Genomic DNA, 13,780 nt, shown 5'->3' on the forward strand with positions numbered 1-13,780 from the left:
TTTTTTGAATGGTGTCGCGACAAAGGGCACTTATCAGTTTTCGGACTGTCGTCTGATTGTCGTTAAATAATAATAAATAAATAATAAAAAGTATTGTTGTGTCTTTCTTTATTGCTGTATAGGGGAGTTGTTTTTGAGTCCCGCATTGCCTTCCATCGGTCCTATGTATTGTCATACACGTTACCATGAACTTGTGGAAGTATAGGTTATGGATAATGAAATCCTTTTCGGTATTGAGTATGTGATGGACTTCTACATTATATTTATTCTTATTTTTATTTAGACTAGCTTACTTTTAGTTTCATTTAATACTTTGAAACATACTGTAAATATTTGACTGAAATCTGTATGGCTAAAACATTTGATAATAGCCTATATGTTCTGACTAGGCTACACTAGCTAACAAGGATATGACCACTTAATGAATAATCTGCTATATATCTGGTGTACTGTGACTATTGGTAAAGACTGCTGTTTGAATTTTTTCAAACCACCACTATCGCGAGGTTACCACTTTCTTCATCATATGTGACAAATGACGCAACACCGATTTGCAGGTAAAAGCATATGAAAAACAAAGAACACAGCGGAAGCGATTAGTTATCGATCAGTTTGGGCTTTTGGCATCTTGGAGTATATAATGGCAAACGAAGTATCGAGAGCGTAGTTAACAGCATTAAAACGGTCAATGTGGTTTTCAGCCATTTTCCATGCAAAATATTGATGTTGTTTCCCTCTCTGCAGAACTATCATGGTCATTATTTTATCCGCTGTGTGATCAGGCTCGTTAAAATAGATGCATTGGTGAATCAAATGATTTTAAATTATTAATGTATGATCAAGTAAATGAAATGATTTCAAAATCATTGGTGGGAATGTTTGCTAATACACCAGAAAAGAGAAGTTTAGTGATATAAAACTGATACGGTTCACTGTGTTACTTGTAGCAAACAATAAAATTGTATAATTTTGTATCTATTTTCAAAACAAACCATAATTCAAAATTTAAATGAGCGCCGTCAGCGACATACCAAACCCACCGCTTGGTGCGCGCTTGTTTGTTAAGTTCACTACAAAAAGGGAAAAAAGCGATTGATTGTTTAAATGTGAAATGATTGGTGGAAACATTGGGCTCGACCACTGCAAAGGTTACTACAGGGCAGTTCAGTGAGACTGTTTTGTTCTTTGTAGACAAAGCATCTGTGACAGAGAAAACTCTGACGCGTTGGTGTATTGAGCTTGAAAAACGTAACCGAAACTATACCTGATCAAGTATGCTTTGTTTTATTAACAGGGATTGTTTTTTAATTAGTTGCAAGGTTTCGCCTAATGAGCAACAAGGTTTTTCTCTTTTACTGCCTTTTGGTGTGTTCTATCTTTGCACATTCCGACCAAGTTTTAACGTTTGAAAAACCAACGGGTTGGAAGCATGCAAAAACACCAAATTGTACCTCATCTGATTGCTTCAAAAGAAAGCCTGTTTTGATGGGTAGGTTGAGTTTGAATTTTTCACCTGTCTATAGGACTGTTTATGTTTTGTATACACACCCAGCTAATAACATGTTTCAAATGTTTTTAGTTCCTGGTGTCCTAGGCACTCAACTAAAAGCCAAACTTGACAAACCAAGTGTTCCCTTCTTTATTTGTGCAAAGCATGCTGATTGGTACAGCTTGTGGCTTAATCTTGAACAGTTTCTACCTGATATAGTAGATTGCTGGGTGGATAACATTCGGTAAGTATTATTTAAAATAATTTACTGAATACCATGTTGTGTTATAAATTACATCATTAATTGTAAATTGTTTTTATCAGAATGATTTACAACAACGAAACCAGAAAACTTCAAAATAACAAAGGTGTTGATATTAGGGTTCCAAAATTCGGGTCTACTGAAGCTTTCGAATACTTGGATACTGATAAATATGCAATTGGTAACATATTGTTTTTTGTAGCACCAGTATACCTTTATATCATAGCTTTTGGTCTTGGTGTATATTCCATAATCAAATATTTTTCATAATCATTTGTGTGTTTTTCAGGAAGTGTGTACTTTGAACCACTAGTGTCACATTTGGTTGATACTTGGGGGTATACCAGAGGAAAGGATCTAGTTGGTGCACCGTTTGACTGGAGGCTTGCACCAGGTTTGTTTACAATTGAATGGGGATAGTTTTAAATAAATACTTGTCTATTGTTTTGTCCATTGTTTGTATTATTGACTGAATAGGAGTGCTTTGCTGCCTCAGGCAATTAGTTCATTTTAAACAATTTATTTTACTGAAATTTTTGTAGCCCAACACACAACATTTTTAAAGAATTTGACGACACTTACTGAAGAAACTTACCTCAACAATGGGAACCAAAAGGTTGTGGTGCTTGGACACAGCATGGGAAACATGTTTCTTTATTACTGGCTAAAAAGGCAACCAACTGCATGGAAGGACAAATACATTGATAGCTTTGTATCAATTTCGGGACCATATCTTGGTTCTGTCAAAGCACTTAAGGCAGTAACATCAGGTAATTTTTTCATTGAAATATGTACAATATGTCATTTGCATGTGAATATTGAAAGGAATCAGTCCATATATACACATATATGTCAGAACTAAAAATTATGGACCGCTTACTCCGGATCAGTTAAATATTTGTTGTTTCATGCTATACTTAACTGTAATCGTATTGGTATTGAACAAGGATATCTTATATACATGCTTAATACAACATGTTGTCAACATCTTTGGTAAACATATATTAAAATACTGGTAAGTTTTATACAATGCTGATAAGTGGTAAGTTGCTATTCTGTGCTTGTAGAATAAAACAAGTTTAAGCCTCCTTTCAGTGAAAATTACTTTTTAGGTTTATAAGTCATGTTTTGAAATATAATATTAAATTTAATTTAAGTGTTGCCTTATTATTATTTGTTTTTCGGATTAGTTTACAGATTACTTAAAATGTATCTAACACCCAGTAAAAATTGCTAATGTCACCAAACTCCCGACTCTTGTTTCAATAAGATATTTTCTTATTTAACCCTTTTTGAACACCAATTAGAAAATCTTATCACTGGTAGAAATTTCATCTGCCTTGTTTAAGTGGAGGAAATATTGGTGTGTTAGTTCTGATTTGACGGTTGACAATGGTTGTCCACACAGGTGAAACTGAAGGCCACGACTGGGCACTGCCAAGGTTAAAACTTCGGGATGCTGTTCGCACAGCTCCAGCCTTTCCTTTTATGTTCCCACGCCCGGACCTCTGGCCAAAAGACAAGCGGACCGTAGTGGTAACTTTTAAACGCAACTACACTGTCAGCGATTATGACAGCTTGTTTAAACGGATTGGTTGCGAATGGTGCTATGACCTGTGGAAGGACAACGGCATGGCATTGGGGTCAATGGTCGGACCCTCTGTTCCCGTGCACTGCATTTATTCCAGCCAAGTTCCTACAGCTGAGGTAAAAATAATGTTAATTGTTTCCGTTTTGTATATTTATAGAAAACTGCTGACCTAGCGTAAGGTTATGCAATGCACCAGTTCCATACGCTTTTCGCGCTTTGTTTACAGACGTGAAAGAATAAATGTATTTGAAACAAAGACTCATTAAGCTCAAATATTTCTACTACAAATGTTAGCGTATGTTTTCGTATTTTCTGTGTTGCTAAAAATTAAAAAAGTTCAATTCGCCATTTTAGACTCTAATTTACGACGAAGACATTTTTCCCGACGATTCACCCAGCTTAGTTGATGGCAGCGGTGACGGTACAGTAAATGTTTGGAGTGGTTCCGCATGCCTGAAATGGAGAAAGAGTCAACAACAACCAATATACAACTTTGAAATGCCTGGAAATTCTCATGTTAAAATCCTGTGGAATTCCACTTTACACAACTACTTAAAAGATGTGGTACTACGGTAGCTTGGTGGCAATATCAGTTGTAAGTGTTACTAAAATGTCAACAGTGGGCAGTGTATTTATGTCAATTGCACAAAATCGGACTGATGAAATTACCAAAGATAGACTTTTTTAAAGTTTATGTTTTTCTTCAACAAAGAAACTTTGAAAAATGCTAATCCTATCGTCACGCGAATTGACGAAACACAGTGAATTGCGCCTTTGTTAAAGACCACCGGAAAAATCGTCCTACTTTGTTGTTTGATTATAATACCCGGTCATTCTGTGTATTCGATCACATACTACAATTTATCGCCTGTTTTAATTCATTCCCGTGCACTTTGTTCAAAACCTCACCGTGTCTTGCAAAACTACTCAAGTTTTATCGAGGTTTTACTTTTTTCTTTTCAGTGTTTTAGTTTTAGTGAAATGTGTTATCCCTTGTGTTCTGTTGTCCTGAAGCTTGGCTAGAACGTCTGCATGTAATTCCCAATTTCGTGCTATCGTACTTTTTCGGCATGAAAAAGGCAATTTTTAGACAAGATTTGTTCGGAGGCGTAAGTTTTTTCGTTGCTTGTCGATATTGTTGATTACCACATGTAAACGAGAAGAACCCAATAAAATATTTCATTTGAATAATTTTCCGACTCATAGACATTTCTGTAAAATCCCATCAGCACAGAACAGGGACCCAACCAAATAATAATTCTTTGCCCTGCAATGTTGAAATATGTAATATTTGCTCAATAATTCTTTGCCCTTTTTCCACAATTGCATCAGTCCTCAAATGGAGTTAAAATTGTAGAATTTAATTAAATTGCTTTTTGCTTATTTTCGGCATATCCTGATATACCTTCAGTTGATGTTGAGATACGAAAGCATTTCGTTTCACGATTTATTCGCTGACTTCATGGATTTCTGTCGAATTTTTGGTGTTTTCTTATTCCTTTTCCAACCCCCGTTTGTTGACGCTTGTTTACATTTGTTGGCGCGAAATTTCCTTTCGCATTCTTCCAACCATAGAATGGTTGCACCTTTAACCAAACAAACCAGGCTCGGTTAATTTTGTTTCTGGGTACGTTTGGGTGTATAAAGATTTTAAAACCTTGATAGGAAAAGATGGGAAGTTGTGACATATGGCGTGTTTCTTTTAAATTCCAATAAATAATTGTCAGCCATGATGCGTCCAGACAAAAATAGGGGCAACGTTTGTGGTTCTTGTTTTTAAGCAGAACTCAAGTTATATTAAGAAGCAGAACAAGTTGTATTCGTTTTGCCACGCAAATGCGTTTCTAGTCAGAAGTTAACAACACCGGTATAAACCATTGCAACTTTACTTCAATGAATGCAGGAAAAAGACAATTAAACTGTAAGGTTCCAGAACGGTTAGGTTCAATTGTGCAAACACATCCTTAATCACTCCTATTGATATAACTGGGTCAAGTCTGTTCAAGTGATTAGAAGCAAAGAACAAAAGCAGACTTAAGATTGGAAGTTTTCTTTGAATAGTTAAGTGTTTTAACATACTTCTTAGTTTACATTAATATTAGTTTTTCACCGGGTGATTTACAGTAGCACAATAACATCTAACTTTCCATTTCTTGTCACGTTGTCTGTTTGCGACAACAAATTTACTGTTGCGGATGTAATAAAGGTTACTCGATGTCATTTCGACATGTCATGCGATAAACCCTTCACATGACAAGTCAGAAGAGAATGACCACAAGTTGCGCAACGTCACGTGTTGAAGGGGATTTTTGTTTTTTCATACTTTGTCGCAACTTGGCGTTTGGCGAAGAATGCTACTCGCTAACAAATGAATGTTTTAAAATGGTCAGGCATAGGCTAATATTCCTTATATTCAGTTATTCATCATAAATAGCCAGTCAATTTTGTATTGCCTGGTTAGTTGACCTTAATCACGATATTTTTAAACAAACACTGGCGTACATATCTGTGCGTCTGCTTTTCCAGTTTGCTGCATTCCACATTCGATGAGACTCACAATTTCAGTAATCTGGTTTACAGTCCAATCCACTTCCGCTTCAAGCCTTGTCGACCAATCAAGTTCAGACAGAAGAGGAAATACGGAGAGATCTGCCAAAATATTGCCGAACTCAAACAGAGCATCATACCAACGTTGTTCCTTCGCCAACGTCATGCAGTAATGAATATGTTCGCTGATTCCTCTTCCGGTCTCCAGACTCACCTTTGGTACAAAACAAATTAGCCTGGCCAATATTGCTTACAAATGTAATAGATAAATGTAAAAATTACGCAGAACCCATTGCCTGCAGCTCTGGATATTATAACGGTCAAAATATTCACAGTATTTCATCGCTTTGATAATAAACTATGATATCATTTGACGAAAGCAAAATTTGACACTACTACGTGATAAAAGTAGAGTGGATATATGTTGTCAACATTTCACATCAGTAAACATATAAAAAGAAATTCAATTTTGCCTTGGGATTTGTGCTGTTAAGAAATATGGATGCCTCCCAAACTTCTTTTAAAACATCAGAGTTATCCTGAAACGATTCAATTTCATTCGTCCCAGAACCAACATTCTTTGGAAGGTTTGCAAAATAATTGGCAGCACGATCGGGATCTTGAAAACTGTACGCCTGTCTACAGGGGGTGGTAGAACTAAAATATGAAACTGAATCGCTCTCTTCCGGAACGTAATGGATTGATCCTGAATCTGCGGAATCCAATATGGTTATAATCTTTAGGTGCTGGCTTAAAACTAAGTTTACAATAGTTGCGATTATAGTTTCCAACAACGATAAATTGAATTTGAAGTTACATCAATTATATGACAGGCAAAGTGTATGGAAACTACTTATTGGACAACAACTTAATTCTATATTGTATACTCGCCAGAATGGATCAAAACAAGATGAGTTGGATGAAGATCAAGGATCATTTCCGACATCACTTCAGCTTGTTCCCTTGCATCCAAATATGCCAGTTGTCTAACTTCCATGAAGAAAGTCTAGTGAGAAGAAGTTTAATTACAGCTGGCTCTTTCTTACTACTAACGTAAGTCACACATTTCAGTACAAATCAGATGGTAAACAGTTATTTAATTTCCATGCGGCACTGATACCCGACCAATTTAGTTTCGACTAACTTTTATATTCGACATGTTCTTTCGGGCATCGTCGAAAACTGTTCGCCAGTATTTGTTGATGACGCATTGTTCGTGTTCCAGGTAACAATATGCATCGGGATTTATTTCGCTGATCGCCGCGAAACATGTCAGGCTCTTTAGCGCCTCGTGTGTACAGCCTCTCCTTCTGTTTCCTATTGCGCGCCACAAATGGGCCCCGGACAAGTGAGGTGTTTCCACAATGGACCTGAAAGCACAAACCCCACCTAAATTAAACCGGTCTTGTAGCCTATCACCAACGTTGTATTGATCTTATGTAATCTCTACCGAGAGGTTTGTTAAAAATAAAGTCGAAATTACCGATTTGCGTGTTTGACGCACAGTCTTGGATTATCTTTGAGTAGTTGACTGAGGGCTATTCGTTCGTGTGCCAGACCTCTTGCAAATACGGTTTCGCCGACAGATATAACCTCGGTTGCGTTGTCAAAAGGAAGACTCTAGATAAAAACACGGCAATAAATAAATAAATGTCTTTTTTTTCTGACCACAAGTTGCGCAAGTTGCATGCACAATTTTCGCAGCAAAGTAGTGTTTTGTATCACCTGTGCATACTCTACAATATTCTTGAAGCGGGCGATAGCAATGCCGTACTTTTTATCAAGCAAAAGTTGTTGAGCTTCTTCGAAGTTTTCTGTGCATTGAGTCAATGAGCATGACGGCATGGGTTTGACTGTGCAATGTATACATTGTTAAGTATGCGTAGAAATTGGCCTATTACTTTGAAAGGAAATATCCATCAACATGTATTCATTGTTTGCATGTAGAAATATCTAACGATATAATTTGCTTCCGTGTCAAATACACACGTAGTATCAAGCAAAATCCCGACTTTTTAAGACGTTTTAATTTGTTTTTGTTTCCAGTTCACACTGGAACATGACATGAAACAATTACCCTCAAATTCTTACCAGCAGAAAACTGTAAAATTAAATCCTCGAGCCTTCTTACGTCATCATCATGTAAGTCTTCTAACAAAGCGACCTCGTCAAAATCCACATCGTCACATTTTTTGTGCGATTCAAATAAATCTCGACAAACAGGTGTCTCTTTGTCCTCCATTGTTTTTTGTTCAGTAAATCTGAGTTGAAGTTAACTTATATTTACCTTGCGATATTGCTTTCTGTGACGTAACAACGGCAACAGAAACAACACAACAGCTGATCAACATTCCAGCTTTACATGATGGCCTTTCCTTGTTAATTGTTTATTTGTTTTTTTTGGTTGTAAAGAAAAGACGTGTTGATTTAAATGTACCATAAATGTGAATTCAAGAACATTATAAAACAGGTTCTCATGACGAATACAGTATCTTTTCTACCTTTGGGCATAATGTTGACATGGATCTAAGTTTGTTGTTGCCTTCAACAACGCAACGAAAAGGTCGTTTTAACGGTTGTGTGCAAGGAATTTGCTTTTTGTACCATAACCCTTTTTCACACTCTACGTTTAACGCCATCGGTTCTTAAACTGTTTCGAGTGCGACGCCTTTGTAAAGATAAGCGACACTTGCGACGCGTTGTATTTCGAACCACCAAATGTATTCAGACAATGCGTTCCCTTGTTTGCAATTTGCAGTGGCAGAAAGCTGATTTAACTTGTTATTTGTCTTTTATCTTATTATTTTGTTTGTTTTTACGAGATTTCCTTGAAAACCCCAAAATGAGTTTTAAAGGTAATTATCACAATTGCTTTAATTTTTCTTGACTTTCTTTGACTTAGTAATGGTTTAAGTTTCGTTGCTCTTTTGCTATAACAACAAATTTCACCAATAGTTCACTGAATGATTTGGCCTTCTGTGATATAAGCCCAAAGTGTTATACACGATACTGAGAACGCTTATTTACAGCTGAGAATGTATATTATTGATTTTATAGATTATTGACCTCATGACTAAATCATCAAGAAAATGAGCTGGTGCTAAAATGTAATCGACCATACATGGACTTGTTGACAGTCGAATTGACAAAAAACAGGTCGCTTGAAGTAATTTTACTCGCATGTTACACCAGTCATACGCGTTAGACATCATGTTAAAAGTTCAAACGTAATCGCTTCATGACATTTTTATCGTATAAACTAGACTGTAACTTTTTAAAGGTTGGTAACTTTTTAGAAAAAAAGTCATAACTTTTGTTCAGCGAAATGTCCAATATACATTTTGTACGCAGTTCTCATGAGAATGATACTCAGCTGAGTGAAGGTGGGAACGAAAAACAAAAGTAAGTTTAAAAATTGCTATTGTAGTATTTGTAGTTTGTATTTTTTTCCATTTGTCATTGATTTATAGTTGGTATGGGACCTCAATGACAATTCTACTGGCCGTTACTGTACTGGTTGGGGCTGTACTTGTGCTTTGGTGTTTGAAAAACGCCTTGGAAGTTCTTATTGCTCAACTAAGCTACAAACGTTATATTCGAAACAAACGAAACCCACGAGCAGTTCGAGTATTTTGCCCCGAAAAATCGGTCCCAGGTAACGTTTGGGTTGGTGTCTACATAAGTTTTCTGACAATTTACTGTGGTTAACACATGAAAATGCTTTTGAATGGGCCTATTATTTTTTGATCGGTGTGAACAACACCATCAAATGCATGACGCTGCACAATAAAAAGCTACATGTACTTTCACTATTTTTAACTTTTTTGAAGAAGGCTCTACATCCAGGGTTAAGTTTTTACAACTTCTGTCCGAATGTAGATATTCTTTTTAGAAAACTAACAGATTTTAACATAACACCCCTTTCAAATCCTCGTAACGTTATCCAACATATAGCAACATATATACTGAAGAACATATTAACTCAACACTTCTTGTATTTTTGCAGAGCATATGTTTTTGCAGCACACCGGATACAGTGTCAAGACCAACATTATATGTGTGACATAGCATATTGCAGTAGACTCAATACAAACAAATGCAAATCAAGCAAAAAGTTGCTGTGACAAATTTCAAATAAAAACAAACAAAATGACAAATTTATTTCTGGGGACTTTAGTTTCTAGACTAGACAAACAAAAATGTTTAGGCTTCTATTTTGAGTTACATTTTCGTGTCGTTCCGGTACAAGGTGCACTGTAAACCAGTTTGGGTCAAAAAAGCCCAAAAAAATTGGGTCTGTTCGTTGGGAAACCCAAAATATTTTTTGGGTTATTCAAACCCAAAAATTTTTGGGTTAAATATCTTCTTACCCTATAGATTTACCCAATAATCTTTGGGTAGAAACACATTCGACCCAATTTTATCTGGTCACTATTTTGGGTTTAAATTCACTATGCCCAGAATCTGTCATTTTTTGCCCATTAATCATAGACATTGCACAGCTTGTTTTTTCGAAGAATCACATTTATTGTTTCTTGTCATTCTGTAGAAAGAACATGAACATTTAAAATAACTACAGTCAACACAAATAACTACAGGCTTAGTTTGTCAAGTTGAAGTTTTAACTCCCGCACTGAATCATACATTGAGTTTTCAGGAATATTAAGCAAATATGTTTGAAGAAATTGCAGTGTTTTGGTTATATGTGGGCAGTATTGATAATTGAGAATATAATACACAGCAAATAAAGCTATGATGCCTATAGAAATGCTGTCCACACTGAGCACAGGGTTCTTCTCCGCAAAAAGTGCATTTTTTTGCGGCAAGAAAATGTCTCCATATACAAACAACACAGTTTGTTGCCGATCTCCAAAATCGGCCCTGATATCTTCAAATGTTGTGTTGATCTAAATAGTAAAACAATTTAGTTACATACTCGGTTACTATTGGCCTGTGCTAAATAATAAGGATGCTGCTTTCCAATACCTAAATTGTACTTTTTACACTATGCCCAATTTTAAATAATTATGCACAGAATAACTTTTTGGAAGCTAATAGCCTTGCTAGTCTTGTGGATATAAAGTGAGTACATTAGGTCAATACAAAAACTGCCCTCACACTAATGACCTGGCCAATGACCCAAACAACAACAAAAATTTTCCATGAAAATATGAAATATGATTGCTTATACTTACAGGGCACAAATCTAGCAAATACCACTCCTGCCAACTTGCTGTTTTGTATTGGACTTCGATTAAGTACACAAAAGTAATCTTCTAACCATAAAGTGAACATCTACAAAAACAAAAATTTTGTAACCTTTTTAAGTGATAGTTTTTTCAGGCTTACCAGCAAAGCAATCATTCTCATCAAATGGCAAAAAGTCCAATATTTTTTTCATATAGGGTGTTTTGTTTGGTTTTCCCGAAGAATATTTAATAATTGTTTGAAACAAGTTTTTGGCAATGCTGTTCAAAGCAGCTTCATCAGTAAAATTTTGTTTTCTTTTAAATTCACGAAGCAACTACAAGAAATAGAAATTACATTAAATTCAGTCCATAAATTTACAGTACCGCAGTCAAGCTATGGTTCAAAGCCGCTACAAATTGGCAAGTCAGACGAAGATTTAAAGAATCAGCAGTGGAGCTCTGACTTGTCAATATGTGGCTTTGATGTATATGTAACAAAAATACATTAAAATACAATTAACATACCTTGTTGTACATAGTTAAAGCTGGCCATTCTTTTATTAATGTCATAAGAGAAGGATTATTTTCCAAAACAAAGTTTTTGCGGACACAAAATGTTTCCTCCATTTTTTCTGCAATAAGTTTTTATTGCGCAGCGAAGTTGTTTTTTTAAATTCATGCAGCAGGATCTAAAATAATCAAGTCAAAAATCCATCATAACAAAGCTTTAAAAAGTTTAAATCCATACTTCTTTTGCCTCGTCATACAAGTTTTCGCCCCGTGTATGTACTTCATTTGATTGATGAGAAACCTTTCTTCGCTTTAAAGAAGGGTTGTTATATGCTCTTTTGATTTAGGGGTACCCATGACACTTCCGCTGTTTTTTAGCATGCACATTTAATCGGTCTGATATATTTTTGTACCAAAATGCCTGTGAAATGTAAATAAATAAGCATGGTTATTGAATTACTTGGTAAGTTATACTTCACTCTAACCTTGCCATCTGTTGCACCTAGTCCAAGACGAGCTGATTTGTACTGCTCCAAGAAAGCATCTAAACGCCTCGTTCTTTAGATGTCGGCATGGTCTGCAAAATATATATATATAGCTTATAGCCTACCTTTTCCAAGTTAAGTGTAATTTATCAAAGCTTTGGCAATTTTTTCACGTTTAAAGAAGTATATGTAAAACTTACTCTCAATTTCAGCATTTATTTGAAGAACTTCCCCTTGTGGGACATCTTCCAGAGTAGTCTTGACAAAATCAATTAAACCCTGGATGCTTAAATCCATACTAAGTCTTTTTCACTTTTTTTGATTAACTCACAAAATGATACACGAAACAGCTTACAACACTACCTGTAATTAAGAAAAAGGCGCGCCCAAACGTTCGGTAATCAAGTTCGCACAGGTAGAGACAAAGAAGTTCAAAGAACTAAGACTGGGGAGGCAAGTTAGTTTGGCGCCCTTTTCAGTGAGCAGTCAGGCGTGACGCGCACATTGTTTGAACTTTAAAAAAATAATTTTGAAACACAAGAATTGTTTTAAAAAAGTTTTTGTACTTCACACGGTTGAAGGATTGTAAATTAGAATTTTTTTTATAGTTTTAATGGTAAATCTGTTTCGTCGAGCAGATTTCAATAAAATTCAGATAATTCAAGTGGTTTATTTTCACAAGATTGAGATTTATTATGAGCTCATTATGAGGATAATACACCATAGTAAGAGTATAATACAAATAAACTATTTTTAATTCTATCGCAGCATTACGTAATCAACCGGTGTCAAAAACATTTCGCAGCAGCGAGTGGTGCAAACAAAAGTTCCAACGGCGTAAAGCGATTTGTAGCTATGCCGTATGAATGAAATTTTTGTCATTCTTTCTTTATAAGCTAGCTAGCCCTTAAACTGACATGTATGCAAACCATACCGACGATGTAAGGTTCAGACTTGTTTGCAAAATTGATAATGTATGGTAAAATAAAACAAAAAAAATAACCCAATTATTTTGGGTACAGTACAAGCATCACTTTACCCAAACACTTTTGGGTAAACAACAGTAAGCCCAATAATTTTGGGTATAATTATTTGGGTAACTTTCCTTTGGGTATAAATCATAAAGGTAAAGCAGCATTTTACCCAAAAACTTTGGGTATGTTAACATTGTACCCAAAGTTGCCTTTGTAATTTTACCCAAATTGGTTTACAGTGTGAAGTAACTCCGTTTTTTAGTATTTCAGAAGGTAGTTGCCTGTGCAGTGGCGACTCGTAAGACTAAATTATGTTTAGATTATGTGCTATTTCCTGGAGTGCAGATCCACAAGACCTTTTAACTACAACCTGCAATTTAAAATGTACCGCTCTTTTGGCATAAAATATACGAATTTTCTTTTTGAGTAGTGCGCCCCATTGAACATATCGTTGTAACCGTAGAGATAAGAGCCTAGCCTGGTGGTCCCCTACGGTCGTTCCGCGGAACCCTGGGATGCCATTTGTAACTTTCAGGGGAGCTGCGATTTGTTTCATATTGATTATGTTTCACTTTTATGTTTACTGAAAATGTAATATTATATGAACCATGGTAATTTTCACTGTACTGTTTACTATGGGCGACCAGAATGGTCATAATTCGTGCAAATTAGCACATGCCTTATGTTTCTTTTGGCCAGTTTTAGTTATTCATAATTCCGACTTTGCGTCATC

At 35.7% G+C, this 13,780-nt stretch overlaps 3 protein-coding genes across 8 annotated transcripts; 1 reads left to right on the forward strand and 2 right to left on the reverse strand.

The window, feature by feature from the left end:
• Positions 1 to 1,298: 1,298 nt before the first annotated feature.
• LOC145905786 (lysosomal phospholipase A and acyltransferase-like) lies at positions 1,299 to 5,053 on the forward strand. The gene is made up of 7 exons (XM_082993073.1): positions 1,299 to 1,489; positions 1,580 to 1,733; positions 1,814 to 1,932; positions 2,041 to 2,145; positions 2,294 to 2,521; positions 3,160 to 3,458; positions 3,697 to 5,053. The coding sequence occupies exons 1-7, from the start codon at positions 1,330 to 1,332 to the stop codon at positions 3,916 to 3,918; spliced, it is 1,287 nt and encodes a 428-aa protein (XP_082849199.1). The 5' UTR covers positions 1,299 to 1,329; the 3' UTR covers positions 3,919 to 5,053.
• Positions 5,054 to 6,329: 1,276 nt separating this feature from the next.
• On the reverse strand, positions 6,330 to 8,131 carry LOC145907111 (uncharacterized). The gene is made up of 6 exons (XM_082994546.1): positions 7,981 to 8,131; positions 7,615 to 7,742; positions 7,373 to 7,509; positions 7,034 to 7,259; positions 6,781 to 6,895; positions 6,330 to 6,601 (listed from the first exon to the last, which is right to left on the reverse strand). Exons 1-6 carry the CDS (start codon positions 8,129 to 8,131, stop codon positions 6,330 to 6,332), a joined length of 1,029 nt encoding a protein of 342 aa, XP_082850672.1.
• Positions 8,132 to 10,381: 2,250 nt separating this feature from the next.
• On the reverse strand, positions 10,382 to 13,202 carry LOC145906053 (uncharacterized). 6 transcript variants are annotated; one of them, XR_014402797.1, is made up of 6 exons: positions 12,274 to 13,202; positions 12,074 to 12,165; positions 11,604 to 12,009; positions 11,239 to 11,413; positions 11,085 to 11,184; positions 10,382 to 10,796 (listed from the first exon to the last, which is right to left on the reverse strand). XR_014402797.1 is itself a non-coding variant. In XM_082993431.1 (3 exons), exons 1-3 carry the CDS (start codon positions 11,703 to 11,705, stop codon positions 10,780 to 10,782), a joined length of 219 nt encoding a protein of 72 aa, XP_082849557.1. In that variant the 5' UTR covers positions 11,706 to 13,202; the 3' UTR covers positions 10,382 to 10,779. The 6 variants fall into 6 exon arrangements, 2 of the variants coding, with proteins under 2 accessions (XP_082849557.1, XP_082849556.1); XR_014402796.1 differs by having other exon boundaries at positions 12,074 to 13,202; XR_014402798.1 differs by having other exon boundaries at positions 11,604 to 11,767; positions 11,827 to 13,202.
• Between the last annotated feature and the right edge of the window lie 578 nt (positions 13,203 to 13,780).

This window comes from Ascidia mentula, chromosome 6 (genome assembly GCF_947561715.1).
Source record: "Ascidia mentula chromosome 6, kaAscMent1.1, whole genome shotgun sequence".
Classification (NCBI taxonomy): Eukaryota; Metazoa; Chordata; class Ascidiacea; order Phlebobranchia; family Ascidiidae; genus Ascidia; species Ascidia mentula.